Genomic DNA, 27,374 nt, shown 5'->3' with positions numbered 1-27,374 from the left:
TAATAGAAACTTAGGAAAAAATGCCTGGGGTCAGAAAGTAAATTTAAAAAATTAACATCAATGAGTCTACTTCTGTTTATGTGGAGTGTCTCCCCCTCAGTAGACTGTGAGCTCTAGGAGAGCAGAGGCTGTGCTACTCTCCACTGTGTCCCCGTGCCTTAGCCCGCTGCCTGTCACCCTGGTCACCAGGGGTATTTGTGGAGTGAGTAGATGAAGATTTAGGGTAAGCTTTTCCCTCCCTCCCCCAGTAGGAAGCAGCTGTCTCAGAAGTGAGGTGCCGGTCTGGCCTCAGCAAGCCCTGCCGGCCTTTTCTTCTGGCCCCTCCGTCCCTTACCCTAAGCAGAGTGTCAGCCTGAGAGGGGAAGAGCATTTGTCCCCTTAGTCATTCTGGCGTGTGTCACTCTGCCTGTACTTCCTTTCTGGTTAATCTGCAAAGGTTTCTCCCCCATCAAGGACCAGGTCAGACGCTGTTTCTGGAGCCTGTCTCAGTGCCCCCAGCTGGAAGTAAGCTGCACTCTCCCGGCATTCGTGTTCCAACAGGGACAGAGCTTGGCCGTCACTCCCTCTCCCACGTGGTCTGTCTCAGGGCCTTGAACATGGTCAGAATTCGAGAAATAATGACTGAATTAAGGACTGAATGAGCATTTGTAATAGTCTCACTGGGACGTTAATGGTAGTAGAAACTGTTGCATGGAAATTTGTAATTGAAACATGAAAGGAAGAATTATTTTCTGCTCTATTTTATGCCCTCACCTGTTTTGTTAATTATGTATCTTTGAATTTTTCAACATCTTAGGGGGAAGTGTTGCTTAAAACACTTTCTCAAGACACTCTTTGAGTCTGGCTCTTAGGAAAATAACTGCCTCCCTCCATGTGTTCCAGTGGCCTGCAGATGCAGCTGGGACGCGGGGCGGGTTACAGCTTCCTGCAGGAGCCCAGAGCACTGGGCTGTTATTGGAGACGGCCCCCACCTGCACCGCTGTGCATAAATAGAAGCAGACCCTGATTTGGTGCTGGAATAACACGGAGCTGAAGGCAGGCTGGGTGGCCCGGCTGTCGGAGCCAGACTTCCCATTTCCATTAAGAGCTGGTTCTAGACCATTTTGAGTTATTGACTCACTCAGCTCTGCTGAGGGGCCAGAGTGAAAAATATACATCTAGTCCCTCCAGGCTGAGTTTCCAGGTTGGAAATCAACCTGCTTCACTTTGAAAATTGTCACAGAAACAAGCAATTGTGGAAAGGTATAGAGAATTAGAAAGGCCATTATGTAGTTTGGTGTGATCCCCGATCACCTTATTCTTGAAGTAAAAGTTTCGATCCGAAGCCTAGCACAGAGGGGCACTTAAAACCCCAGCAGCGGTCCCGCCGCCCCCCTCAGCCTGCTCTCGGCCGGGCGCCCTGGGAGCTTTGTCTCTGCGGAGCCTCCGTTACAGGTGCCGATGGAAGTCATGTTTCGTGTCCTTAATGAATGGTTCTCGTGATCCAGCTTGTTTCTAGGTCGAGCTGTTTAATTAGTTTGAAAACTTGTTATTGGAGAGTAACATAAGTATAGAAAAAAATCATACATGTGTAACTAGTTAAATTTTCATACACTTTATTTTTATTTTAAAGGGTGTATTGAGAATCAATCCAAAGAAGTTTCACGAAGCCTTCATTCCTTCCCCGGTAAGTTCAATAATTTTATAATAAACCTAATGTCACATTTAATTTTTTAGATGTGTTCTGAAACTGAAATAATATATTCCAACTAAAAAGCAGAGTAGTAAAACAAAATTGAGAATGGACAAGGATTTGTTTCAAACTTAAATAAGCAGAGGTTGCCTGTGGTTAGCAGCCCGTTCTGCCAGTCTTAGGGTCGCCCGGCCCGTGCAAGGGGCGGTGTCTGTTGCTGTGCTGCAGAGCAGCTGAGCCCACGCAGACACCCACCGGTCTGTGTCACTGGATGCCCTCAGTTTATAGCTTAAAGGATTTATGGGTTTTCCACTGATTTAAGTTAATCTTTCCTAAACAAATATGCTATCTACTTTCGATCTACTGCATGAGCTAATCTGCACATTTGTCCAAAAATGATGTGTAATGCTTTCTTTGGGGTCAGAGTTTCTCACATCACTTTCATGCAGGTGATAGGACTTGGTACGAGGCTCCTCACCACGGGGCCTTTGAGTCCTTCCTTGTGTTCCTGACTCACTCGAACAGGCTCGCTCCTGGTAGGGGGGGTTCGCTTGGACACACAGTCCACGGCAGGGCTCTGCACAAGGCTCGATTGTGCAGAGCTGGGAGAGCAGCGTTCTTAAATTCCTGACCTAACTTTTCCAGGGCGCCATAAATAGGGTGGCAGTAGAATTACAGATTTTTCAGGGTGGAAAAGACCATAGAAATAACCTTTTGCTTATAAATGAGGAAATGGAATACGTATGTTTCAGTTAACATATTTCATTATGTTACACAACAGGTTTAGGGAGAATACAGGTTTAGGGAGAATACAGGTTTAGTCGTGTACTTCATAGATATTATTGTTGCTGTTACAGTAACCTTAAGACCTATTCTTGAGCTGAGTTTGTTATATTTTTTCCCTCTCCTCCAGAATCCAAGGATTCACATATTTCAAGGTCGGGTCTTACCCACTGCATTAGATAAAAAGAGTTACTGACACCAAAGGGAGCCCTTGTGCACTGTTGGTGGGGTTGTAAATTGGTGCAGCCAGTAGAGAGAACAGTATGGAGGTTTCTCAAAAAACGAAAAACAGAACTACCATATGACCCAGCAATTCCACTTCTGGGTATGTCTCTGAAGCATTCTAAGACACAAATATGAAAAGATATATGCACCTCTGTGTGCATTGCAGCATTATTTACAATAGTCAAGATATGGAAGCAGCCCATGTCTATCAATAGATGAGTAGATGAAGGAGATGCAATACATTTATATTACTCGGTCATAAAAAAGAATGAGATCTTGCTATTGCAAAAACACACATGGACCTAGAGTGTATTATGCTAGGTGAAAGAAATCACATGGAGAGAGGCAAAGCCATATGATTTCACTTACATGTGGAATCTAAAAAATGAAGAAAACAAACAAAACAGAAACAAACTCACAGATACAGAGAACAAAGTGACGGCTGCCGGACGGGAGGGGGCCGGGGGCTGGGTGAAAAAGGCGAGGGGAATAGGAAGTACAGATTGGCAGTCACAGAGTAGTCACGGGGTTGAAGTGCAGCAGAGGGAGTGTATCAGTAACAGTGTAGTAACTCTGTCTGGTGTCACACGGGCACTGTACTTACGGGGTGATCACTTCGTGAGCTATGGAATGTCTCATCCCTATGTTGTACACCGACACTAATATAATATTGTATGTAGTTGAAAAAACATACACTATAAACTAATAAACTAATACTAGTTTAGTATACAGAACATACAAAACTAACATAATGTTGTATGTAGTTGATTGTGCAAAGCTGATTCTGTCTGAGTCGTGTTCCGTTCCTGTGACAGAACACGGCATGTATGCCCACCTTGGCACGTGGGCTGTAGCGCCGAGGGTCAGCTTTGAGGAGGTGCTCAGCTGCAGGAGCAGCTCCATCATACAGCGGAAGCGCCTCTTACACAGGTGCTAGATTCCAGAGTTTGTGCATGGGGAGAAAACCACATTCATAAGAGTTACCTGTGGAAGCCTCTTAGGCATAAGCCGTGCTGGAGACAGGTAAACCATCTCTCAGCAAGGCCAGCATAACCAGTGTTGTCTCCACGGTAGAAAGAGTGGCTGTCCCCTTGTTCGTGTACCAGGCAGAGGAGCTTGGTTGTATTAGCAGCCTTGGTATGTGAAAAACACGGTTTCTTAAGTGTGGGAATGGCCGGCACCGTGGAGAGGAGTTCACTCTGAGAGGCTCCTGGGGACCGAGCAGGTTTCACACTGCTCCTCTCTCGCACGCACTGAGACTTGCTCTCCCCGGTTGGAACGGTAAGGGGAGCTGCACATTCCGAAGTTCTCCTGCTCGCTTCCTCTCCCCTGCACACCCAGCACTGAATTTCCCTAAGTTAGAGCCCTGTTAGGAGGCCCCTGACAAGTGTGGGGCTTAGGGCAAGAGTGCACAAGGAGGCATACATACCTTGTCCTGAATACGTAAAAGTTCTAAATCAAACTAATACGCTGTTAAGTAAAATATATTCATGACAAATAAAATGTGTTCCTTGCAAATATACCTTCCGTGAACCTGAGTTCATGTGTAGAAGTCTCAGACTCTACGGCGCTGCACGGAGAGGGCCCACCTCTGGCCTGCCCCTCTGCCCTCCCCAGCCTGGCTCCCCGGCCCCTGTCTGCAAGGGCCCTTGCATACACCTGTGTGGGCATCCTATCCCACACATCCAGTCTCTCTCTGTGCAGGACCCACCTGTCGAATCCAGGGGTGCCACCTATGACCTGGTGGTCTGCCTTCAGGGAGACCGACCTGGGGAGGATGCCGGTTTGTGCCCCGGAAGTGGACCAGTGGGGGTGGATACACATCCGTTTGGCCCTGAGAACTCCTGATGGGGAGGAGTGTGGCCGAGGGGAGGGCAGAGCAGAGGTCCCCTAAAGTGTGAGGCCTAGTTAATTTAGGTTTTTGTAACTTAAATTTCTGTGAATTAAATTTGCAAATGATGTGTCACCTTTGTTTAATCTGGCTTGTTAAAAGAAGTTAAGAAACAAAACATATTGATGTTTCAAAAGCTAAACTTGTTCTGTTTGAAATTGTATTCCTGGCATGTCCTATTTAGACTTTTTTAGACAGTTATGATATTAGGATTGGCTTATTTCTTTTATTCTCCTATCTGGCCCTGATGGAGTAGTAATATTGCTACAGAAGGAGAAAAAATGCTAATGATTTACCTTTACGTAATTAAGAACAGACTGTAAAAGCTCTGTCAAGGCCCATTTGCAAGTGATTGCAGATATTCCGGTTTTGGACACTGGAACAATCTTGCATGCTATTTTCGTGGGGTTTGGGGTCAGTTTCAGGTGTTAGAAGAGGGAGATAGTAGAAGCAATAAATTACGTGTAGATGAATCCCACCACTGGTTTGAGTTTCTGAGTCCCCGAGGCTCATGTCCATGTCCGGTGTGAGCTTCCGTGATCTGGAAAGTGCTCACAGGTGCACTAGGAGGTGGGGTGTCAGAACCAGGGCCTGACTGTGGCAGTCCCCTGCTTGAGCCGGGAGGACAGAGACGAGAGCTGACTTTAAAGAAGATGTAGCCTGTGCTCCGACAGTAGGAAACAGAAGTTTTCTTATTTGTAAAATGAGGGGGTGATTAAACATTGTGTAAATATTGTCTAATGTTCCTATCGACCTCAAAATTCTAAGGTTTTTGGAGAGTCAAAAATAGACTAGATTTGATGAAATTATCTAGAATACTGAAATTACTGACTCTGCAAGAATATTGGGAACTTATGCAGTGTCATTTGCAATGTTCAGATATCTGCCTAAGTCCTGAGACTGGGATCAGTGAACGGATCGTCATGTATAGAAAAGACTTGTTTTTTGGGAACCTGACCTAAATTCATTATAATGTCTACTCATAGAAAGTCGATTTTCATTTTCCCATGACAAACCCAAAATGCATGTAATAAGTCACTTTTATGTGTGACTGCTATCTCCTGCGGTTCTGAAAAAGTAAGACATAGAATTAGAATAAAACTGTGTGACTTTAAGCAAACCAAGATGATCTGATATTATTAGGTTGACTTTTTATTCTATTTGGGCATACAATAGAAAGGAGAAATGGCCCCAATGTAAAAACTTGGCTCTTTTCACAAAACATGTTTCAATTCTGAATTATGTTGTTACAAGAAGTTATGTTGTTGCAAGAAGCTTTTTGGTGCATCTTGTCATGGGAGGCACTCTCTGCGAGTTTGTGGAATGGACTTCCAGTCCAAAAGTTGCTGTTCCGTTGACGGAGGCGGCTTGGACCATCCTGACGTACTTGGGCCATTGTGGCCCTCCAGCCTCCTGTTTATGTAGTTAGGGTACCCCCAGCTCCCTGTTTACTTCCTCTAGGGGTGTTCATTATCCAGTTTTCTATCTTTCTTTTTTTCCTGTTCTTTCTGATGGGTGAAGCAAGTCTTCTGGCCTTCAAATAAAGGACTGCAACCTTTGGCCTTAAAAAGTTGTTAAGAGAGATGACTCAAACTTGTAACATCAAGGTGTTCCCAAGTTTTGTATCATTAAAAGAAGGGGTTCTGCAATACATGCAGGCTTCTGAATGAATGAAGTAAGAGCTGAGCAGTGATGTAATAGTTACAGATTTGTGTGTTGTCTGATTGAGGTTCCACTGAGCCCTGCTTCTGTCGGTTTCCTGCGATAGAAACATGGCAGTGTCAGCGTCTTACTGGCTGATGTCCCTGAGCTGAGGGCGGTGTAGCCATTTATCAGACAGGCACCTCACTGCATATGTTTTGACACATGATAATGGGCAATGTGACTTACATGCAGGCAGCGCTATTTTCACTGTTAGGAAGCCGGGGACATCCTGCTGCTTTCAATTGCAGAAGGCACTGATCGAGGATGCTGTGCCACGCTTCGTTGCCCACCCTCTGTGTGCTGGCGGCCCCTCTCTGTTTCCCGGGGACGCTCGTCTCGAGCTCAGCTGCAGTAACTCTGTCTCCGTGGCTGACATGGTAGCTGTTCCTCGGGGCCTGGGGTGGGTCAGGTTTGGCAGAGTATGCGGGCCGCAGCTTCCAGCCCACTGCTAGGTTGGAAACTGAACAGGAAGGCTGTGCTGAAAGATCTGTGATGGTTTGTAACTGGAAAGTATAAAAATCGCTGAGTGTCTAAAATCCCTTGGGGGTGGTGAGTTTGGAATGCTAATTTTAACTTTGACTAAAATGTCATAGTAATGCCCTGCAGTCAACTGTTGAGTGTTAAATCCATTCTATATCAAGTGTCTATTAGAAAACTTTGAATTTCCAAATGGGTTGATTCCAAAAATTAACATTTTACTTCTCTCATCCTCTGAAAGGAAGCATATAGTATTAACTTTTGGAAGGATAAAGGGATGAGAGTACATGTTTGCCTGTTTGTTGATGAAACACTTTTGAAAAGGCTTAATTCTGTCACTTACTGTCGAAGGCTTACTTTTCCTTAGCTATGTTTTCCATATAAGTGTTTTTGTAAGTAATTTGCCTTGTTTTTATAAAGTGGCCTGGCACTAATTTAAGTTTAGCAGTCCGTACTGGGGGGTTCGCCGGGGCCCCGCTGCTCTGAGCGGGTTGTCGATGAGCCTGGGACCGACGCCGCAGGTGTGGTGCCTCCTTGCGCCCACAGTTTCAGGTTTACCCTGCTCCTAAGGCAGCGAGGGGGGTGGAGCATGCGAGAGCTTTATGAACCTCACTTTACGTCCCTTTCCCTTTCTTCTTTGCCTTCTCCTTAGGTGTCCACAGAAACAACCCCAGTTTCCTCTCCGCCACTTCCCTGGGTGGGGCTGCTGGGGGCGTATGCTTTTGCTGGTCTCCTCTTGGAGATCCCAGATTCCAGCGCCGGTCGCTGCCCCTCCTCGTAGTGTTCCTGAGGGGTTATGTGCTGCTGTTCTTCTGTTTTCTTGCAGGCCTTCCGTTTTTCTTTACTCATACTCTTGTTTAAAAAAATTCAGCTAGTGTAGAAAAGATATCAGCATGCTTTATTTTATTTTATTTTTGAAAAAGCATGCTTTTTCAGCATGCTTTATTTTATTTATTTTTAAATAAATAAAAAATTTTATTTTTAAAAAGGTCTAGAGCTGGGATGACCTAAGGATCACTTGCTCCTTTCTTATTTTAGTTAAGAAAACATGCCATCCCAGTTTTTTTGCTTCATGTGCTTTTGTCTTTGGCCTGCCTGTATTCCCTTCATGTGCTCTTGTGTATTCCTCACCATCTCTGTTAGTTCCAAAGAGACTGAGCTCCCTCTAGGTCTGCTCGTGGCTGTGTACAATTCCTATGAAATCAGTGCACAGACTGTGGAGTGTACAGTTTTAAACCAAGGAAGTAAGTTTTGGTTTCAGGCTTTGGTAAGCTGATTATTTGATTTCTTTCTCCAACTTAGGATGGTGATCGAGACATCTTTATTGATGGGGTTGTTGCTCGGAATAGAGCCTTGAATGGGGACCTGGTCGTCGTGAAGCTGCTTCCAGAGGAGCAGTGGAAGGTGAGTTAAGTTTTCATTTTCTAACTGTAGAATTCTCGGGGCCTTTTGCATTCCATGGTGCATCAACGGGGCGTCATAAACTGAGCGGTTATGGACCCCTAAGGCCCTGTGTTTGCCTCAGAAATGGGCCACATAATGCTGGGGACATAGAAGCATCTGGTGGGCAGACCTTGAATGATTTCAGTTGTTCTCCTTGCTCTCTCCCCGGCGGTCGGTCTGCCCTGTCACACGCTTAGCCAATTGTACAACCCGCTGTGCCTCAGCCGCCTCATCCGTAATCGGCAATGATCACAGCACCTGCTTCACTGGCTTGTCATGAGGGTTAGACGAGAACACCTGTAAAAACCTGCAAATGATGTCAGGTCAATTGATGTAGCAGCCCAAGAAACGTTAGTTATTATAATTGGCCGAGGGTGTGGGAAGTATTACCTTGTACCAGAGCTTTGCTGAGACATAAGCTTAATTCGTCTCATCTGACAGGGCTGGAGTAACTGAGTTAGACTTGTGCGCCAGCGATTCGTGGCTCAGGGAATTAGTCATGATCAAAATGACACAGTTCTTGCCCTCATAGAGCTTTTAGTCTGGTGGGGAGTGCAGGCAGGAAGAGACACATATAATCACACTTCCACGAATTTAAGAGTGATTTTGATTAATGTTGTGAAGTGCAGAGTGTTTTATGGAAGTTAATTATCCTAACCCAGAACACCCTCCCATCCCCGTTGCTGCCAGCCGTGGATACAGTCTCCTCCCCTTGACTCCTTGAGCACAGCCAAGGGTTGGCTCCAGGTCCTAGGAGCACAGATGGATTCGGTTCACTTCCTTTTTTTCTTGAGATCATCACCGAGCAGTGCTGACCAGGTCCTAGAGGACAAGGGGAGTGCACTAGGGCTCGGTCAAGCCAAAGGAGATATTCTTAGAGGTCATTTGACAGTAAAGAGGCAGCGTTATAATTAAGATGAGTCAAAGGACAAGAAGGATGGCTTCTTTTGACTTGAGGAGTGAAGTGGGTAGAATCAAAAGAAATAGAAGAGTGGTTGGCACGTTGGGTGGGTCTGGAGCTGGTTGGGTGCTGACTGGTGAAGAGCAGGAATAGAGTGCCTACAGCAGAGCATCTGTTGAGCTCTGCAGAGGTTGTTTAGAAGAACAAGGCCAAGTTGTTCTTACTATCCTTACTATCTTTGGCTGAGGTGGGGGATGGCTAAAATAAACAAGCATATACATAAATAAATAAATGGTTGCATCATTTCCTTGCCTTCCCCTATCTGTAGTAAAGACCAGCAAGCACAGTCTTCCCTGGTACTTTCAGAGGCACCCTTGTGTTGGGCAGGATGCCTAAGAAGGTGGCAGTAGGCTGGAGGTGAAGGTGTTTGTCATTGTTGAGTTCTAGGAGGACAGATTTAGGACTTGGGCATTCTTATTTCTGCCTTGGTGCCTTTAGCTCTAGACAAAATCTGTACCCGCTTTAAGACTCAACAAAGCAAAGTTGTGGTTCTCCCCAAAAGGTCTAATTTTGTGGATTAGCAAAATCCTGGGTCACTGGAGCTAGTTAAGCAGATAAGAATTTGTAGATTTCTTACAGCATTTCCACAGTCAAAACATTCAGGCTGCATAGACACAGCTTGTTGTTTTCCTGTTTTACAGTTAATATCTGTAAAATACTGGCATGGATACAGAGGAAGGCCTAGACTGTCAAGGAGGACCCCACCTTTCGGGCTGCCGGCAGGAGCAGCTCGGGGGCAGTGACAGAGGGCCAGCCGTGGGGTGCGCACGGGCCTCTTTGGCGTTCAGATTTGAAGCGTCGAGGATGGTCCAGGGTCCTAACGTACGCTGTTTCTGTAGCACCCCTGAGGGTCTCCACAGTGGCCACCTGACAGTTGCTTTTTCTATGAAAGCCAGCCCCGTTAGGTGTGTCTCTCACGACTCATTAGTTGGAGTGTTTCGCAGCTCCCATTCCGGAGAGAGGAGCTCTGTTGGCTGTAGCCCACCTGTGACGGTTGTTGGTGATAGGGCCAAACCGGAGAGAGTGTTCAGACTGTCATCAAGAATCCCTGGCGTGTAGAATCTAAACATTTCAAAGCATACTGGCCAATTGTATTACAGGTTTGTAAGCACAAAAGCATATTGTTATCAAAGGAATCTGTAGTCGGTGGTGTGAACAAGTGCGAATTAATTGGGTTATTCATCTTTGCTTCCTTACACTTGTTGTGCTCGCCCCTCCTGGGCGTGTAAACTGTGGGGCCTTTGGGTTTTCAAAAAAACAACAGTTCTTTTAGCTGTTGTAGTAAACAGTCAATTTATTTCACAGCATGTTTTTTTTTTTTGCAGACTAGATAGCTATAAAAGTATCAAGCTGTGAGGCAATATAAAAAATAATTTGCTCATATATAACAGTTTTAATTTCAGAATTATTCCACATTTTTAGTATTTATGTATTTTTATTCTAGACACCTAATGAAGGATAGTTGACGGACAAGTGATAGTTTATTTTCACTTTGTCAGTGGGGAAATTAAGTGACTTCTTTGAAAACTTGGAGTTTTTGACAAAAGCAGGGGGCAGAATCTAGGATTCAGATATTTTGACTTTTAGCTTAATGCTCTTTTCGTGTGTGTGTGTGTGTGTATGTGTGTGCCCGTGCGCGTGTGTGCGTGTGTGCATTTTTCTAGGCTGAAGGTCTGGGGCTGTCCTCAGGTTCCCAAAGCCGGGGCCGTGTCACCCAGAGTTAGGAGCCGTGGTCCCGGCGTGTCTGCCCTCGGCAGTCAGGGCCCCAGGGGTTCTCAGCCTTCACTCGGCTGGCTCCGCGCTGGGTACCGAGGGGCAGACTTGAATAGGTTACGGGTTTCGCTTTTAAGGAGCGTGGGGCTGGATGGGAAGGGGATGGGAGCAATTGTGGTACGGTGTGCGGGATAGAAAGAGAAACGCGTGTTATGGAAGCATGAAACTCTGAGTGAGTTGGGGAAGGCTTCATAGAGGAGGTCACGTTTGAAATAAGGTTGGAAGGATGGGACTGGAGAAGGAGAGGATTTGTTTTGTTTTAAGAGGAGGGCAGTTTGGGCTCAGAACGATTGGACAAGATTGGACAAGAGAGGGTTATGAACATCTCCCTCTCGAGGGAGGAACAGGCGGAATTGCCGGGGTCCAGCCTCGGCAGGGGTCCCAGGGTCCCCGAAGGATGCACGGCTCAGGCGAAGAGACTGCAGCGAGACACCTGGCGGGGGTCCGGAGGACAGCCAGGCTCTTTGGGCCCGACTGACTCACCGAGAAAAGTCAGTCTATTTTTATAGGGGAGGTTATACAACATTCAATGCATAGTGTGATTATTAAAACAGAAACGGTTACCACAGAAATAATTTCTAAAAACACAGAAGATTTTATAGATTAATCATGTTAAACAAAGAAATAACCGAAGAGTACAGGAAGTCCCACAGATCAACCATATTAAACAAAGGTTATTTTGACCAAGAGGGTCATTAATCAGTTAGCCAATGAGGCTATACAGGCACAAACTTTCAGGTGCCAACTAATAACTAGGTATCTATTAAAATTCTAGGAATTGGTCTAAATTAAAAAGGTGCAAGGGGTGATTTGTAGGTATATAAAAATCAACTATTATCCATTGAGATTAAATTTATCTTGATTAGGTAACTGGATTTTTGCCTAGGTTTTTTTATTTATACATCTTGGGGAGGGGCCATGTTTTATGTTCGTTTCCATGTATTGAGATTATTATTCTCAACTAGAACTCCTTGTTTCTATACACTCCTGTCCAGGGCATGGGAGGGGTAGTGGCTCTAATAAATCTTAAGCTTTCAGGTGGTGACTCCCTAAGAAACATTCCTAGGAACAGCTTCCTTCAGCGTTCTGGCAGTTGGTCTGCCCACAGTTTAATTTTGTCCTTAACTTCCCAGGTGAGGGAAACAGGCAACATTAGGGTTGCTAGGGGCCTCTATTCTGTGGTCAGCAAGTCATTTCGCGCAGAATCAGAGGCATCATGCAGAGTTTTTTGTTATCAAGCACAGGTGTCCCAAAATCTCACCACCTGATGCTAATAGAGACAGGCGTACGGGAAGAGACAGACAGGAGACCCGGCCACAGTCGCCTCTGCTGTGCAGACGGGTCTCATCCAACCTGACTGTGTCAAAGGTCAGCTGTTTGTCGGCCCCCGACGCGGAATAAAGCCTCTCTTCCTGCCGTGCCATTGGCTAAGCTCTGCAGCCCTTCAACCGACTCTTCTAGACACTGGCCAGAGCAGGGGATTCCTGACGGTCCTCTAGGCCCCGCCCTCCGCGAAGAACTGTGTCCTTGCCCCCTTGTACAGACGCTCGTGGAATACTGCACTCTGCCCTGTAAAGTCTTCCGTTTGCCGTTTACTGGACCTTCACTCTGCCTCTCCCATTCTCTTTTCTCTCCTTTCTCCCATCAAGTTTGTCTTCCGTAACTGTTGAACAGCCTTGTCCTTCCTCCTTTTTGTTAACTCTAAGAAACGTTTATCCTCCTCTTTTCCTTCTGTTACTACTGCAGCCCCTCACAGACAAGCGAATGTAAGCGCGTGGATGTTGCTGCTGACCGCTGGTGTTTCCGTGCTCACCGGGCGCCGCAGGCCGTGTGCAGGCCTCGCGCCGCTGTTCCTCGGTTGGCTGTCGTCTCCCTCCGTCGAGCGAATGAGAGGCCTGAGGCTTAGCTGAGGCATCTTATTTAGGGAGCTAGGGAGCCAGAGGGTTGGGATTCAGATTTACGTCTCACTTTATAATCTCGTTGCTGGCTTGTTAGTCCGCAGATATAAAGAGGAGAGTTATTTGATCTGTAGATAGATATTGTCGGGTATCATAAAAATCACTATACATCCAAAAAAACAGTAATATATGCTTTAGCATTAGGTAACATTTTAAGTTGTCATCATGGGTAAAGAAGATGACTCTACTAACTGGAATGACCAAAGGCCTAGTATTATTTTTTAGGAAATAAACAGTTCAGAAAAAAATAATTAGAATTCTAGTGGCTGTATCTTAAGACTAGAGAGGTACAGTGGCTTCTCAGGGAGTTACGGAGGCAGATGTTGGGAATACGTCACAACCTGCCCAGACACCTGCTGTAGACAGTGGATCGGATCCTGAGAGAGCTGACCCAATTCAAACGTCACATCAAGAGCTGGATAAGGCACAGAGTCAAAGGAGTTTCAGACCCAGATGCTACCCTCACTTGCTGGCAGCAGACCCCACGTTCATGGGGCATGTGGCACAGGTATTGAGAAAGCAGGTAGGCAGGTGTTGTATAGGAGGTGGGTCCCTCTAGGGCTTTGGGATAGGGTTCTAATTTTAGAAATGTGGGAGCATCTTATTGCAAACAGACTAGTAGAGGCAGCCACTGGGCTGGGAGTCGAGGGTAGGATTTGGTCCTCAAGCTAGAATTGGCTAGAGCAGTACAGGGAGCAAGAACCAAAGCAGAAGACCAATCCTGAGATCCAGAGTTCTGGGCCTTTTCTAGGTGTATAAAGTAAATTTGGGAGCCCAGAATTCAGCTTTGGTGTCTTGGGTCTGGGAGGTGGGTTAAAAGCTAGGGTCTCCTACAGGAGGAGCCAGAGCTGTTTAAATATTGCTTATCTTGCCTGATTGGGAGCTAGAGCCAGCAGCTTAGTTGATGCAACCATAGTGAGTGACTGAGAAAATCAGAGGGAAGGAGGCCAGCAGGAGCATGTGAAAATTACCCTCAATTAGGTAAAACAGTATGAAACAGAAGCTAACTAGCTGAAGAGTCAGGGTGGATTTCAAGTGAAATTTCCACTCGTTGGAACTTAGCTTCTGTATTCTTTTGTCTGAATATTTAAACATATAGTAAGACAGCCTGGGATTGATTTGATCGCTTATACCCACTGGGAAACCGGAGTGCTGTTCCTGTGCCCCCAGCTGCTTGAGCCGCCTGCGTTGCACTGACAGGACACGGTGGGGATGCGCCCATCAGCGCTGTGTTGGCTAAGTCTGAGTTTCTCTCGGGACAGGGTTCTTCCATTTAACTTGCAGCAGAGCAAAGGATACATACATGAAATTAAGGAATGGGGAAGCAGGGACGGTTACTCTGTGTTTTCTAACATGTCTATTATCCAGTTTCTAGGAAAACATTTTTGTTTAATGATACTAATATTTTAGCAAGGAAATAATGGAAGTATGGATGGATATTTTGGAAGAGATTGGCACAGAAAGAAAGAACTTGAATTTAGAAGAATAAAGGAAGTACTGATAGGAGTAACCACTCTTATTCTAAACTAAACAATAGAAAAAATCGAAGTGCACACCTAATCCCTGCTTGTCGATGGCTGTTCCAAATCTCCTTATGGCCACACGAAATTGGTCCAGTACAGTAAACCGTTCCCTTTGACTAACTTTTCCTTCAAGCGACTGTTTTAAAGCTTTGTATTCCACATTCTTCTTTAAATATGCACCCATCATGCTAGATCATATTTAATCCAATCTCTTATATAACCACTATCATTTTGGATTGTTCTCAATTCCAGTGGAATTAGGATTTCTTAGAACTGTTTGGTTTCTTGGCCTGGGTGGCAGGCCCCAAGAAGGCTTGGAAGTTACTTAATGAGGGAGGGCAAGGTCTTTGCCGCCTCCACCCACAGGCAATATGGTAGGTAAGGTATATCTGCTGCCATGATCAGATTTTCCCCAAATTGTTATATACACAAATCTATTTTTAACAGCCCTCTTTTCTTCTTCATTATTGCCAGCTCTGGGATCAGATACTTCAGGTCCTTTACTGCTTTAAACATGCTTTCAGATCTCTGTAATTCAAATTGAAATGTCTGAAATAAGGAATGTATCATTTAAGGATAGAGTAGCTTATTTGTGCTGGGAAACTCCCAATTAATATTTCAGGATCATTTGCTAGAATACTAATTCTTTCCTTCTTAACTCTATGGAAATGGTTCGATGAGTTCCCGCTCAGTGAAGGAATGAGTCGATGTAGATAAAGTGCTGGAAGCAGCGTCAGCACACTCCGCACTCCAGGTGCTCCGGAGACGTCAGGTGCGGCTGCCACTGTTCTTTGAGATGAGGCCTGAGAATCGTAGTTCGGCCAAGATCACACGACAGCTCAAATTTACTTTTTCCCGCTCTTGAATTTACCACTGACAAGACTGACTTACTGACACAAAACGTTTGTGACCGACAGGCGTTCCTTTGCAGTGTCTAAACTGCGAGACAGCCATGTGCCGGGTGGGGTTGTGTTGTGGAACGACATGGCTTGTTTCTTACTCGTGCTGCTCGCCCATCCGGGTCATTTAGGGCTTTGCTTCATCTTGTCTTCGTTCCAGAGCTCCAGTAGCTGAATAGCTGCCGTCAGGAGCGTTCCCCCTTTCCTGTGGCAGAAGGAAACAGAGCCCTCGAGGGCCACATTTAAAATACCTTTCTTCAGAAGTGACGGTCAGTGCTGCTCACAACTCGCCAGCCAGGAAGAGTCAGCTGGCTCTGCCACGAGAGAGCCGTGCAGTGTGTAACCCTTGCGAGTGTCCCCACGCAGCCGTAGTGGGATGTGTCCGGAGGCCTGCGCTGGTGACTGGCACACTGCATCAATAGTGTGCTGCGGTCTCGACCGGCCTTCTGGAGAGTTGTGTGCCCTTGGTCATCAGGGAAATCGGGCAAAAGCTTATATATCACTGATTACAAAGTTATCTCCACTAGTGAAAAAAGAACTCAGAAGTACCCGAAAGTGATCTAGATGGTCTTTAAGATCACCTTTAATTATGTAATTCTTGCTTTAAAGTACAATGGGTAATACAAAGTGAATTTGTTGATCTTCGAATTAAGTTAATGGTGCAGTTTTTGTCAATGAAAGGCAAGGGGGGGAAATGTACTGGCATTTATTTGGTAATGTTTATAAACCATAAAGAGTTGATCAGTAATAGTAATATTATGATATTCTTGCTTGTTACTACCACTGTTAAAATTTTTGTTTCTAATTTTTAAAGAATTTGATAGATATACCTTATCTCATGTTTTATAGACATTAGTAATGATTTAGAGTATATTTAACTGTATTATGAATTTAGGTTTCTGTCAAAGTAGGGGGAAGATGACAGCTTTAAAAATGATAACTCTGGCTGGTGTGGCTCAGTGGATTAAGTGCGGGCCTGTGAACCGAAAGATCACTGGTTTGATTCCCAGTTAGGACATATGCCTGGGGTGTGGGCCATGACCCCAGTTGGGGGCATGTGAGATGCGGCTGATCGATGTATCTCTTATATATTGATGTTTCTCTCCCTCTCTCTCTCCCTCCCTTCCCCTCTCTCTAACAATATATAAATATTTTTTAAAGATTTTATTTATTTATTTTTAGAGAGGGAAGGGAGGGAGATAGAGAGAGAGAAACATTAATGTGCGGTTGCTGGGGGTCATGGCCTGCAACCCAGGCATGTACCCTGACTGGGAATCGAATCTGCGACACTTTGGTTCACAGCTTGCGCTCAATCCACTGAGCTATGCCAGCCAGGGCTACAATATATAAATATTTTAAAGAATGATTTAAATAAAACAATATGAAAATTGTGTTTCTAGCTCTGTGTTTGTAGAAAATGGTTGGTTTAAAGAAAAGTTTACCTTCAGGAGACTCACTATTGGCTTAAATTTAAAAAATAATAGCACCACCAAACCCAGCATAAAATCTAGATGACTCTTTTAAGACTAGATTTTACCAGGGGATTTTGAAAGCAGCCTTTGGGGCTGCTCAGTGACTGTGTAGCCCCAAAGAGATTCTTTTGGACCCCGCTTGTTCAGAACTAGCTTTCTGTTTGGTACTTGGGCTTGGCTGTCTGCAAAGCAGGGAGGGAAAGTGCTAACAGGAAAGTGAAGACATGTCTTTTACAGGATCAGAGACTTGCCCAGTGAAGCGGGAGAGCTTCTTGTTCATGTAACTTTCTTCCCAAAGCTCTGGGCAGGTCTAAGCTTGAAACAAAGGTCAACCACAAGGTAGATAAGCTCCTTGCTTTTATACTCTCGTGAACACACTTGCACATACAGTTCTGCTGCACTTCGTAGCTTGGGGCCAGGTTTCTTCTTTTTTTTTTTAATCCGTTTTTACTTCTTCTTCAAAGTTAAATCTCATAAACAGATTAACTCCTGGGATAATTTTGTGTGTGGCAGCCAGCCTGGTCTCAGAGTTCATAAGAGTTTCCTCCGCTGTGTCAACTACTGAATCATGGAGGTACAGAGAGCTCACGGGCGCATTCGAGGTCTCGTTGGTTTGAAATGAAATGTGGCATTACCTGAACAATGAATTGGAAATGATACTGGGTTATATACCTGCAGTTGCTCAGAAACGCAGTCTTTGTGGTGGAGAATGAACTACCTCCCTAGTGAAAAACGTGCTCTCCGCCACCCCATTCTCCACGGTCATGATGCTGTCCCGCCCGTAGGGCCAAACCAGTCAACCACAACCACGACAACAACAACCCCTTGGACAAATACATTTTAAAAATCAGGTCAATGCTTATTCAAAGACCTTGGGAAGTTGGCTCTATATCCTTAGAGTCATCATCGCGTTTGCGTGCCGGGTCTCCAGCGCCGGGCCTGCTGGGGTGGAGGAGAGTCTGCCGTGGCTTCGGAGGGTGAAGCCTGTTGCTTTGTCCAGCGTCACCTCTGCTGAGAGGTCGCTTTCCCGTCCTTGCCCGGTCTGGGTTCAGGTGACCCGTCTGTGGAGAGGCCGGGGCTCCTGCCGTCCTAGTTCACGGGAGCGGAGGTTCTGGCCTTCCTCCTCGCACGGCACACCAAAAATGTACGTTTGCTAATCAGACAAAAAAATGTGTATAATTTCAATTCATTCACACTGGACAACTGTTGTGTTGGCTGTTGTCATTTTTTAATTTGATAACCTAAGGGAAAAGAGGTCAGTGCCCCTGACTGAATAGTCAGGTATTGTATATATTTTTTAATTTTTGTTTTTTATCCTCCCCTGAGGACATGCTCACTGATTTTAGAGACAGGGGGAGGGAGGAAGAGAGGAAGAGAAACATGGATGTGAGAGAAACATTAATCAGTTGCTGCTTGCACATGCCCTGACTGGAGACCAAACTCGCAACCTATGCATGTGCCCTGACTGAGAATCGAACCTGTGACCTTTCGTTCAGTTCCTGGAACAGTGTTCCAACCAAATGAGCCATACCGGCCAGGGAACGTATTGCTTGTTTTAAAAATTCTTGCGGTATGCCAGCGTGCCTGCCATGGCACCCCGGTTGAAAATTGCTGCACTAGAGGCTCAAGGCTGAAATCTTAGGTGTGGGAGTGATAGTGGGCATCTTGAAGACATGGGTGCTACCATACTGTTGAGCGAGTGTTTGAATTCACAGTCCCTGAGAAGCGGGTGTGTTGCATATAGAGATGCTCTTTGGCAGAGAGTAGATCGTGTGGTTTCCCAGATGAGTGACTGTCATTATTTTGTTCCGGGTGCCCCGGATTGGCCAGTGGAAGCCCCCCAATTTGGCATCTGCGTCATTTTGACATGCCTCATCATTCTTTGAACACTTCTTTATTTTCTGGAGATGGTCCACTCTTCACTTTGTGTTTTTCCTGTGCTAGCCCTGGAAATGGCCATTTTCTAAGGAGCCCTGGTTTCTTTTAGGAGAGAAATCCAGGTGCCCCGAAACCCTCCCAGTGGACAGATCTAGGAAATACATTTATGTGTATATATGTCTGTCCGTCTGTCTGTCCATCCATCCATCCGTCCGTCCATCCATCCAGAAAACTGACTCACGCTGATAGCCTCGGTTCCAGTGCAGCGTCACAGGGTTCGTTATAGTTTCTCCTTTCTGTGTTTGTAACTCCCGTCTCTAATGGTGAGAGGCCTGGCTCTCGTTGTGCACGCTACATTGACTCACTTGCCCATTCCTGTTTGTGACCACTGTGCTGATACTGCTGGCCTGCTGTTCCATTAGGTTACCTCTCTTGCTCAGGCTTTGATCCCTTCCAGCTCTTGTCTCCTCACTCCCCTGGTTCCATACCATTGTACATCATAAGCATCATCATCATCATCATCATAATTATTATTTTAGAAGATTTTATTTGTTTATTGTTAGAGAGAGGGAGGGAGGAAGAGAGGGGAATGTTGATGCGTGAGAGAAACCCTGACTGGGTGCGTCTGGCACATCCCCAGTTGGGGACCTGGCCTGCGACCCAGACATGTGCCTTGACCAGGAATCAGACCGGCGACTTTTCAGCTTGTAGGTCAACACTCAATTCACCGAGCCACACCAGCCAGGGCTGTACCATATTACTGTTGAGTGTGAGTCCTTTGAAAGTTGAGAGTTCTAGCTTTCTACATGGAAATCCATATATATAGCCAGTAGATCAGTGGCACTTGGTATACAAGAACCTCAGTTCCATTTGTGTTTAGAGTGTTACATCATTTTTGCCTTGGTGTCTGTCTTGCTGGCTGTCTTTCTTTTAAGCATGAAATTGAGAGAAAAGAAAAGAAATAAACTGTGTGTGCATGCATGTGCATTTAAGGTACATATGTTTGACATTCAGGGCTGTCTTTGGCAAGGTAGCACTCAGTTTTTCTTTGTGATGTGTGTGCATGTGTGTGTATGTCAGAGCGTTCAGCTCTCACCACACCTGTCTCCTTGTTTCTCAGACGTGCCTGCTTCCGGACTTTTCCCTTACCTTTTTCATCGGCATCTGTCCTCTCGACCCATGCGGTTACCGCCATCTTTCATAAACTCTCCTTTCATCATTGCAGTAGGAAACAGTCATTCCTTTCATTGCTTAGAGCTTGTGCCACTTGAGTGATGTTGATTTCTGCTCAATGATACTGGTATGTACTTTGTGGTTCTACTTATTTCCAGGTATCAGTGGACAATGCCGGTGATGATAATTTTGAAAGTGTCTTACTAAGTGTTACCTCATTGTAAGGAGGAGTTAATGCCTGGGAGATGCCTTGCACATTATAAGATTTTGATAAATGTTTATTGGATTTTGCCAGAATAAAATATACTTGGTATCTTCAGTTAATAACTTTGGCTCATACTTCTGATATTTTAATTCAGTTTTGCTGCCTCCTGTATATACATGCTGAGCTTGTTTGAGTACAAAAGAGTTATTTGGTTCACATACAGTATTTACAAATAATAAAATTCATGCTTTTTCACATTGGTTCTATGAATTTTAAAACATACATATTTGTGTAACCATTACCACAGAAAAGACAGAAAACAGCTCCATCACACTCCCGGATCCCCTTGTGCCCCTTTCCAGTTAACACTGCCCCTTCCCCACAACCTCTGCCACACACGGGCGTGTTTCCTGTCCCTGTGGGCTTGCCCTTTCCAGAGTGTCCTGTCCTGTAAGTGCAAGTGTTTTGAGTCTGGCCTTCTTCTGTCGGCATAATCACCTGCGATTCATCCATGTTGTTCAGGGCTGTTGAATAGTGTTCCATTGTGAGAATGTCTCCGAGTGTGTTGACCCATCTGCCAGCTGGAGGACATTTGGATAATTTCTAGTCTTTGACCATTAAGAATAAGATTGCTGTGAACATTGCAGTCCATGTCTTTGTATGGACATGTGTTTTTATTTCTCTTGGTTAAATACCTAAAGTGGAATTGCTGAGTCATATAGGAAGCATATATTTATTATCTTCAGAAGAAACCATGCAGCTGTTTTCCAAAGTAGTTTACCATTTTCCATGCCCATTAAGGATGTATAAGTGATTCATTTTCTCCACAACCTCACCAGGACACAGTGTTATAATTTTTACCACTCTGGTGAGTATATAGTAGTGCTTACTTTTTGTTGCTGTCATTGTTTGTTGTCTTTTGTTTTGTATTCCCCTGATGACAAAATGACGCTGAACATATTTTTTGTGTGTGCTCAGTGGCCATTCATACATATACACACACACACATATACACATGCATACATGTATATACATATACATTTTCTTTTCTGAAGTGTCTATGCAGTCTTTTACCTATTTTTAATTAGTTTGTCTTCACATTAATGACTTGTAAGACTTCTTTTATAATGTGGATATACATACACAAATATACATATATATTTCAGACCTGTGTCCTTACTAGTTTTTTGTCTAGGTTTTTTTTTTTTTTAAGATTTTATTTATTTATTTTTAGGGGGGAGAGAGAGAGAGAGAGAGAGAGAGAGAGAGAGAGAGAGAGAGAGAAACATCAATGTGTGGTTGCTGGGGGTTATGGCCTGCAACCCAGGTATGTGCCCTGACTGGGAATCGAACCTGGGACACTTTGATTCCCAGCCCGCGCTCAATCCACTGAGCTACGCCAGCCAGGTAGGTGTTTTCTTATTTGTTAAAATATCTACGATTAGCTATTTATTTATTTCTCACTTTACTTTTGTCAGATTTTGCTTCATCTGGTTTGCAGCTTTTTTATTAGATACACATATGTTTACAGTCATTATAGCTTACTAATACATTGACTCTTTTATTAATATGAAATATTCCTTTTTGACCTGTAAAACCTTTTTTCTTGAATTTGACTTTGATATTAATATAGATAGCTACTTCAGTTTTCTTAGAGTGCTTTCAAAGATGGGAAATTACGGAGACTGTTTGTATGGTGATATGAGCAAGTGTTATCACAGAGGAGGAGGGAGCAGTGTAATGGGGAGGGGTGGCCCAGTGAGCAAAGCCATCAGGCAAGAAAGAGTGTTCAAAGCTGGGTGCCCCTGTCTGTGATTTCAGCTGGGAGGAAGGAAAGGATGGTTGCAGATACAAATAGATTTTTTGAGTAGGCCATACTTTAGATCTATTTTTAAAATCCAGCAATAGGTACAGTTTATCGTGTGTCAACAACCACTAATCAAAGAAATGTGGTTTCGGTTTTTATTGTCAAGTGTTGGCCGGCTTTTCAGGTAATTGTGGTTAACCTGTTAATAAATAGTACAGTGGCTTTAATGATATGGAACATCATTAGCCCCTCGGAATGTGGCCTTTGTATTAGTGTCCTGAATCTCCCTTGTCCTGAAAAGTTTTCATGGTATCCTGTCTGGTTTTATGAAATAATCTGCGAACGGAGCTGGTATTTCCGTGAGGCTGAGGGTGTGGGAGTGTGTCTCAGGATGTGAGATCCGTTCTGCTGGGGGCCGATGTGATGTGGAGGGATCTGAGGTCAGCTACTGCGGCTAAGTGTTTATCCTTGCACCAACTTTAAACACAGCTAATCTTTGATGGTTGTTTAAACTTCATAGGTTCTTTTCTTTCCTAAATGACATTATATCCTTGCTTTGATTTCATATCAGAAATTATGATTCTTAAAGAGGAATGATCTTTGATTTAGGGAAATAGTTGGAAATTATATTAATAGGCTTTTACTATTAATAAAAATATAGAGAATTATCTTAAAAAACAGTCCTACTTTGAACATTTTTGAGGAGGCTTCAACTTTGTTCTTTACTAGGATTGAAAAATTGGCCACATTCCACAGTGTCGCCCACCTCCTCGCTGTAGTGATTGATTCCGTGATGAGTGTCTGACCCAAATCACCCAGCGGAGGAATCCTGGGACTTTTTTGCAGAGCACCTGAGCAAGAGTTTCTTTTTCTCGCTGGGAATTTCTAAGAGGATGGGGTCTAGTTCTGAAGCTGCTGGAATCCTTCTTTATCCAGTAAGGAGAGAGGCTGCTCCGGATTGGAGCTGGTAGTGAGGGAGTCAGAGCTGACACACACACACACACACACACACACACACACACACACTCACATATTCCCACAAATGTCAGATGATCGGCTCACTTACCTAAGTCACTGAGTTACTTTTAAAAAGCCAATTCTATTTGGTTTTTCTGTCTCTTGTGGCTAAAATGATCATAATTAATAAGTTGCATATATATTCAAGACTTAAGTCAAAATGCAATAAAGAAAAGCAACCACAATGGACAAAATTACATGTACATGTATATATTCCTTTTTAAAATTTTTTCCTTATTTACTGATTTGAGAGAGAGAGATGCATTGATTTGTTGTTCCCCTATTTATGCATTCGCTGGTTGCTTCTTTTTTCCATTAAAGATTTTATTTATTTATGTTTAGAGAGGGGAAGGGAGGGAGAAAAAGGGAGAGATACATCAGTGTGTGGTTGTTTCTTGAGCGCCTCCTAACTGGGGACCTGTCCTGCAACTCAGACATGTGTCCAACTGGGAATTGAACCAGCGACCCTTTGGTTAACAGTCTGGCTCTGAATCCACTGAGACACATCAGCCAGGGTACTTTTTGTATGTGCCCTGACTGAGGATTGAACCTGCAACCTTGGTGTATTGGGACAGTGCTCTAACCAACTGGGCTTCCTGGCCAAGGTCACATGCATATACAAATATTCTTTCACTAAATCTGAGTAATTATCTACTCCTTCCATGAGCTCTATTCTTGGAAGTTTTCTGTCTCTTAGGAATTAGTCCTTAGGATTTGTTTTCCCAGATTTGTCTGTATCTAGCTTCTTGCCTGTCTTTTTAAAAACTGTTCTGAGCTTCAGAACCTGGTGTTATGTTTTGCCAAATTCTTTCCCTACCTCTCTGCTTATTTCTGCCATCAAAATATTTATCGCCTTGCTACTAAGATTGCTCTAGTTGGATTCTGCTATGTTCTGTAAACTAGGTTTCCTCTAAGGGGACACATAGCTGCTTCTCACTCTCCTTTGTGACTAGGTACAGAGGCTTGGTTGTGTCAGAGTTAGGTGACGGGTAGTTAATTGCCTGGGGCGGCTGTGCAGAAGAGATGGAAGGCACACGGTCCAGGACACCCACCATTCTGTTGCAAGGCCTGTGATCCCTTGGAAACCACGTCCCGAGACTCTGCAGGCCCGACGACTCCTACTTCTGCACTGCCCCTCTCCTGCAGCCCGAGCCCGGTCTGGTCTGCGCAGCGGCGGGCTCCTTGACAGACACGGATCACTTATTTCTGTAGGAGCCCTTTTTCCTTAAAACAGCTAACCCAAAATGGAGCCAGTTTTAAAGGGAGCTATGTAGTTTTCCCTGCTGCAGTCACAGGGAAGTAGAAAGAGGGAGGCAGGTTCTACATTTCTAAGTTTTTAGAAACCTATTCTTGGATTGCCATGATCTAAGCCGGGAAAGAGTTGGCAGTGGCCTGTGAATGGTTTGTAATGGAAGGTATTGGCAGGTAAGTTTAAAATGGTCACAAAAAGGTCAGTGGACATTGAGGTCAGGGCCTTGGAATGGTAAGCCAAAGAGCAGGGAGTTTAGTTTCTCTTGGGAAGAGAAATTCATGGAATTTTTTTTGAGTCAGAAGGGAATTTAATCAGATTTTTTATTCCTAGACATCTGTGGGATGGTGGCATTGAGAATACCAGGGAACTGCTAAAATTTAATCTTTATTGTATTTTTCCCATTACATTTAGTCCCCTTGTATCCTCCCCCCAGCAGAGAACACCAGGGAGTCTGTGGGGATGCAGGAGTGCTTGCGGGAAGAAAAGTGGAGGGCCTGGTGAAGCAGTGCGTTCAGTGGAGGGAACAGTCAGATGTGGCTGTGGGTTTGAAAGGCTTGAAGAAGTGGTCCAAGTGGTTTTGAAAAGAAAGAGACCGGAAAGGGAGCTGCTCCGAGGGGAAGGACTAGTGGTTTTGATGCTTTGAGCTTAAGAGGATAGTAGCACATTAAGATGGGGTTGTCTAGAGGACTTTGTGTTAGGTACTGTAGTAAGTGTTGGAAATAGAACAAGGAGCAAATAGGCAAAAACAAGTCCCCCCCTTCACAGAGCTTGCTTTTCACTGGGAAAGATAGAAAAATGTAAATAAAATATGCTTAGTGTGCTCAATAGTGGTATGTACTGAAGATGAAAAATAAATGAAATAAGGAAGAGAGATAAGAATTTTGGGGGACGGTATTGAGATTTTAAATAGGGTGACCAGAGAAGACCTCATCGAGAAGGTGACTTTGAGTAAGGGCTGAAGGAAGTAAGGCAGCTGTCCTTGTGGCAGGCAGTCTTGGGGAACAGTAATTATGTGCCTGATGTGTGCACGGAACAGCGAAGAGGCTGAGCTGGAGAATCGCTGGAGACGGCGTCAGAGGGCTCACGGGGCGGGTATAGATCAGGTAGGGCCTGTGCATCGGGGAGGAGTTGGGCTTCAGCCCTGATGGCGGTGGGAAGCCTTGGAGGGTTTAGAGCATTGACACGATACGAGTTGTGTGTCATAGGCTCACTCTGGCTGCTGTGCTGGGGGTAGGGTGAAAGGGGGCAAGAGCAGAGGACTCCTTACAAGGCTGCTGCCTATATCCAGGTGGGAGAGATGTGGGCCAGGGTGGTGGCCATGGTGGCAACGAAGGTAGAATTGACAGGATGAGCTGACAAGATGTGACAGTAGTGTGTGTGTGTGTGTGTGTGTGTGTGAGAGAGAGAGAGAGAGAGAGAGAGAGAGAGAGAGAGAGAGAGAGAGATTAATTGACCTAGAAGGATAACAAGAATTTTGCCCTGAGTCACCAGAAGAATGGAGAGAGTATGTTCTCTTCCTGTTAACTAAGTAAAAGGTGCTTTCGGATGAACTGTCTTAAGCAAACAAAGTCTCCAATAACAGGTATGCCTCTAAGAACGTCTGTAGTATGTCTTTAAAACGATGGTGTTCATGGTCATATTTTATAATGAAAGAAGCTATTGGCAAGCCTTGTCAGGAACTCCCTGTGGAAATATCAATTGCTTTTCTTGGCTCCAAAGTATTTCCTGAACAGTGTATTATACTTTGTCCCAAGTGTGCCATTAAGGGATTTGAAGGTCTGTTCAAACATGCACGGCAAGTGAATACTGTCACTTAAGCCCGGCCAGAGGAGCCAAGAAACGCGAAGCACCTCCTGGGTGGACTGTGACATGCCTGAGGTCTGAACCAGAGGCGCAGGGAGTGGGGGGGCAGGGCGTTACCCCCCTGCGCACCCTCCTCCGCCAGCGTGTGCTAAACCGACGGCCCTTTCGGCAGAAAGTGTGCGCGCTCACGTCTGTGTGAGTCTTCAGGAGAAGAGCCTCATTATACCGAGCTGATAGCGGCCCCCTATCCTGGGGGGGTGTAATAGAATTCATTTGCTGGGACAGAATTTACTGGTGCTAATCTAGACATGCTCTTTTTGTCAGATTTAAAATAACCTTCTTCAAAGTCATCTTCAGAAGTCATCAGAGGTGACTTTTGTGTTCATGAAGGCCTTCTCTATACGACTAAATGGGGAAACTAGGGGGTGTTTCGTGCTTGGAGTCTGGGTAGGCTATGTGTGATGGAAGCGTTCTTGGTATTTTTGTTCAGGGTTCCGTTGGAATTGTTTGGTTACAGGGACTCTTTCTGTTGCTGTCCGGTTTTGCAGGGTATTATATTAATTTTGAAAGGAAGGGGAAGAAAATCTAATCAACACCAAACACTTTTGAAGTGGCCAGATTCTTGATTCTGGCAGGTTTCAGTTGCTGTTGGTAGCTGGTGTGACTTCCAGCTCACGGTAGACCAGACGGTTTTTCCCGCTGTCTAAGGGACGGATCAGTAGGAACCAGGAAGTGTCCCTGGCAGTTGAGCTCGGGTCTATACTTGCTCTTCTTTGTCTAGGCCCTTGTGACTTTTCTTGCTAAAACTGTTGTTTTCAAGTTGGGGAATGGTGAACTTGATGGTTATTTTGTGTTTATACTGAAACTGGAGTTATAATTTAGATATGAAGCTTTAGAGTTGTTTTAGGAAAATGCATTTATTTAAATAGCTTCCAGTTTTAGTCATTTGCATTTGTGTCTATGTTCGCCTCTTGTGGCGGTAAGTTTCGACTGCGATCAAGTAACTGCTGGCTGCCGGCGTCCAGACGTGCGCATCGTGCTGACGGGCATCTCTGTTTAGCTGGCTCTTGCTGCTTGGTAGTTACTTCATTTATTTCTTGCAATTTTCAAGAATGTTTCACTTACAGCTGGTTCAGGTCTTTCTCACTCTCTTCAGAAGAAGAGAGATGGAAACCAATATTTATTGAGCACGTTTCATCTGCCCAACATTTTGGGAGCCTCTGGGGAATATAGAAAATGAACGTGACGTGGTTTGCTGCCTGGCTGGAGAAAAAAATATGCAAGCAAAGAAATGGAATATAGCCTGATCAGGAAACCTTATAATGACAAATAAAAGAAAGAGGAAAAAGAGGAGTCTCATAATGAAAGAACAGTTGAGGAACCCTAGTGGAATAAAGGGAGGACATAGCACATTTCTGGCGAGGGAGGGTATAGCCAGAGAAACAGCCACAGAAGAGC

General features: G+C 44.7%; 1 protein-coding gene across 4 annotated transcripts in view; it reads left to right on the top strand.

The window, feature by feature from the left end:
• DIS3L2 (DIS3 like 3'-5' exoribonuclease 2) overlaps positions 1-27,374 on the top strand; it is a 269,396-nt gene that overhangs the window by 36,221 nt on the left and 205,801 nt on the right. For all 4 annotated transcript variants that reach the window (XM_045845838.1, XM_045845836.1, XM_045845839.1 and 1 more), the window contains 2 exons: positions 1,613-1,666; positions 8,055-8,156. In XM_045845838.1, coding sequence (XP_045701794.1) covers positions 1,613-1,666; positions 8,055-8,156 — 156 coding nt within the window. The remainder of the gene's footprint in view (positions 1-1,612; positions 1,667-8,054; positions 8,157-27,374) is intronic.

The sequence above is a fragment of the Phyllostomus hastatus genome, unplaced genomic scaffold (genome assembly GCF_019186645.2).
Source record: "Phyllostomus hastatus isolate PE091 unplaced genomic scaffold, TTU_PhHast_1.1 phas_contig_477, whole genome shotgun sequence".
In the NCBI taxonomy this organism is placed as follows: domain Eukaryota; kingdom Metazoa; phylum Chordata; class Mammalia; order Chiroptera; family Phyllostomidae; genus Phyllostomus; species Phyllostomus hastatus.
The sequence above is the reverse complement of the archived record's forward strand: the minus strand, read 5'-3'. Positions and strand labels throughout refer to the sequence as shown.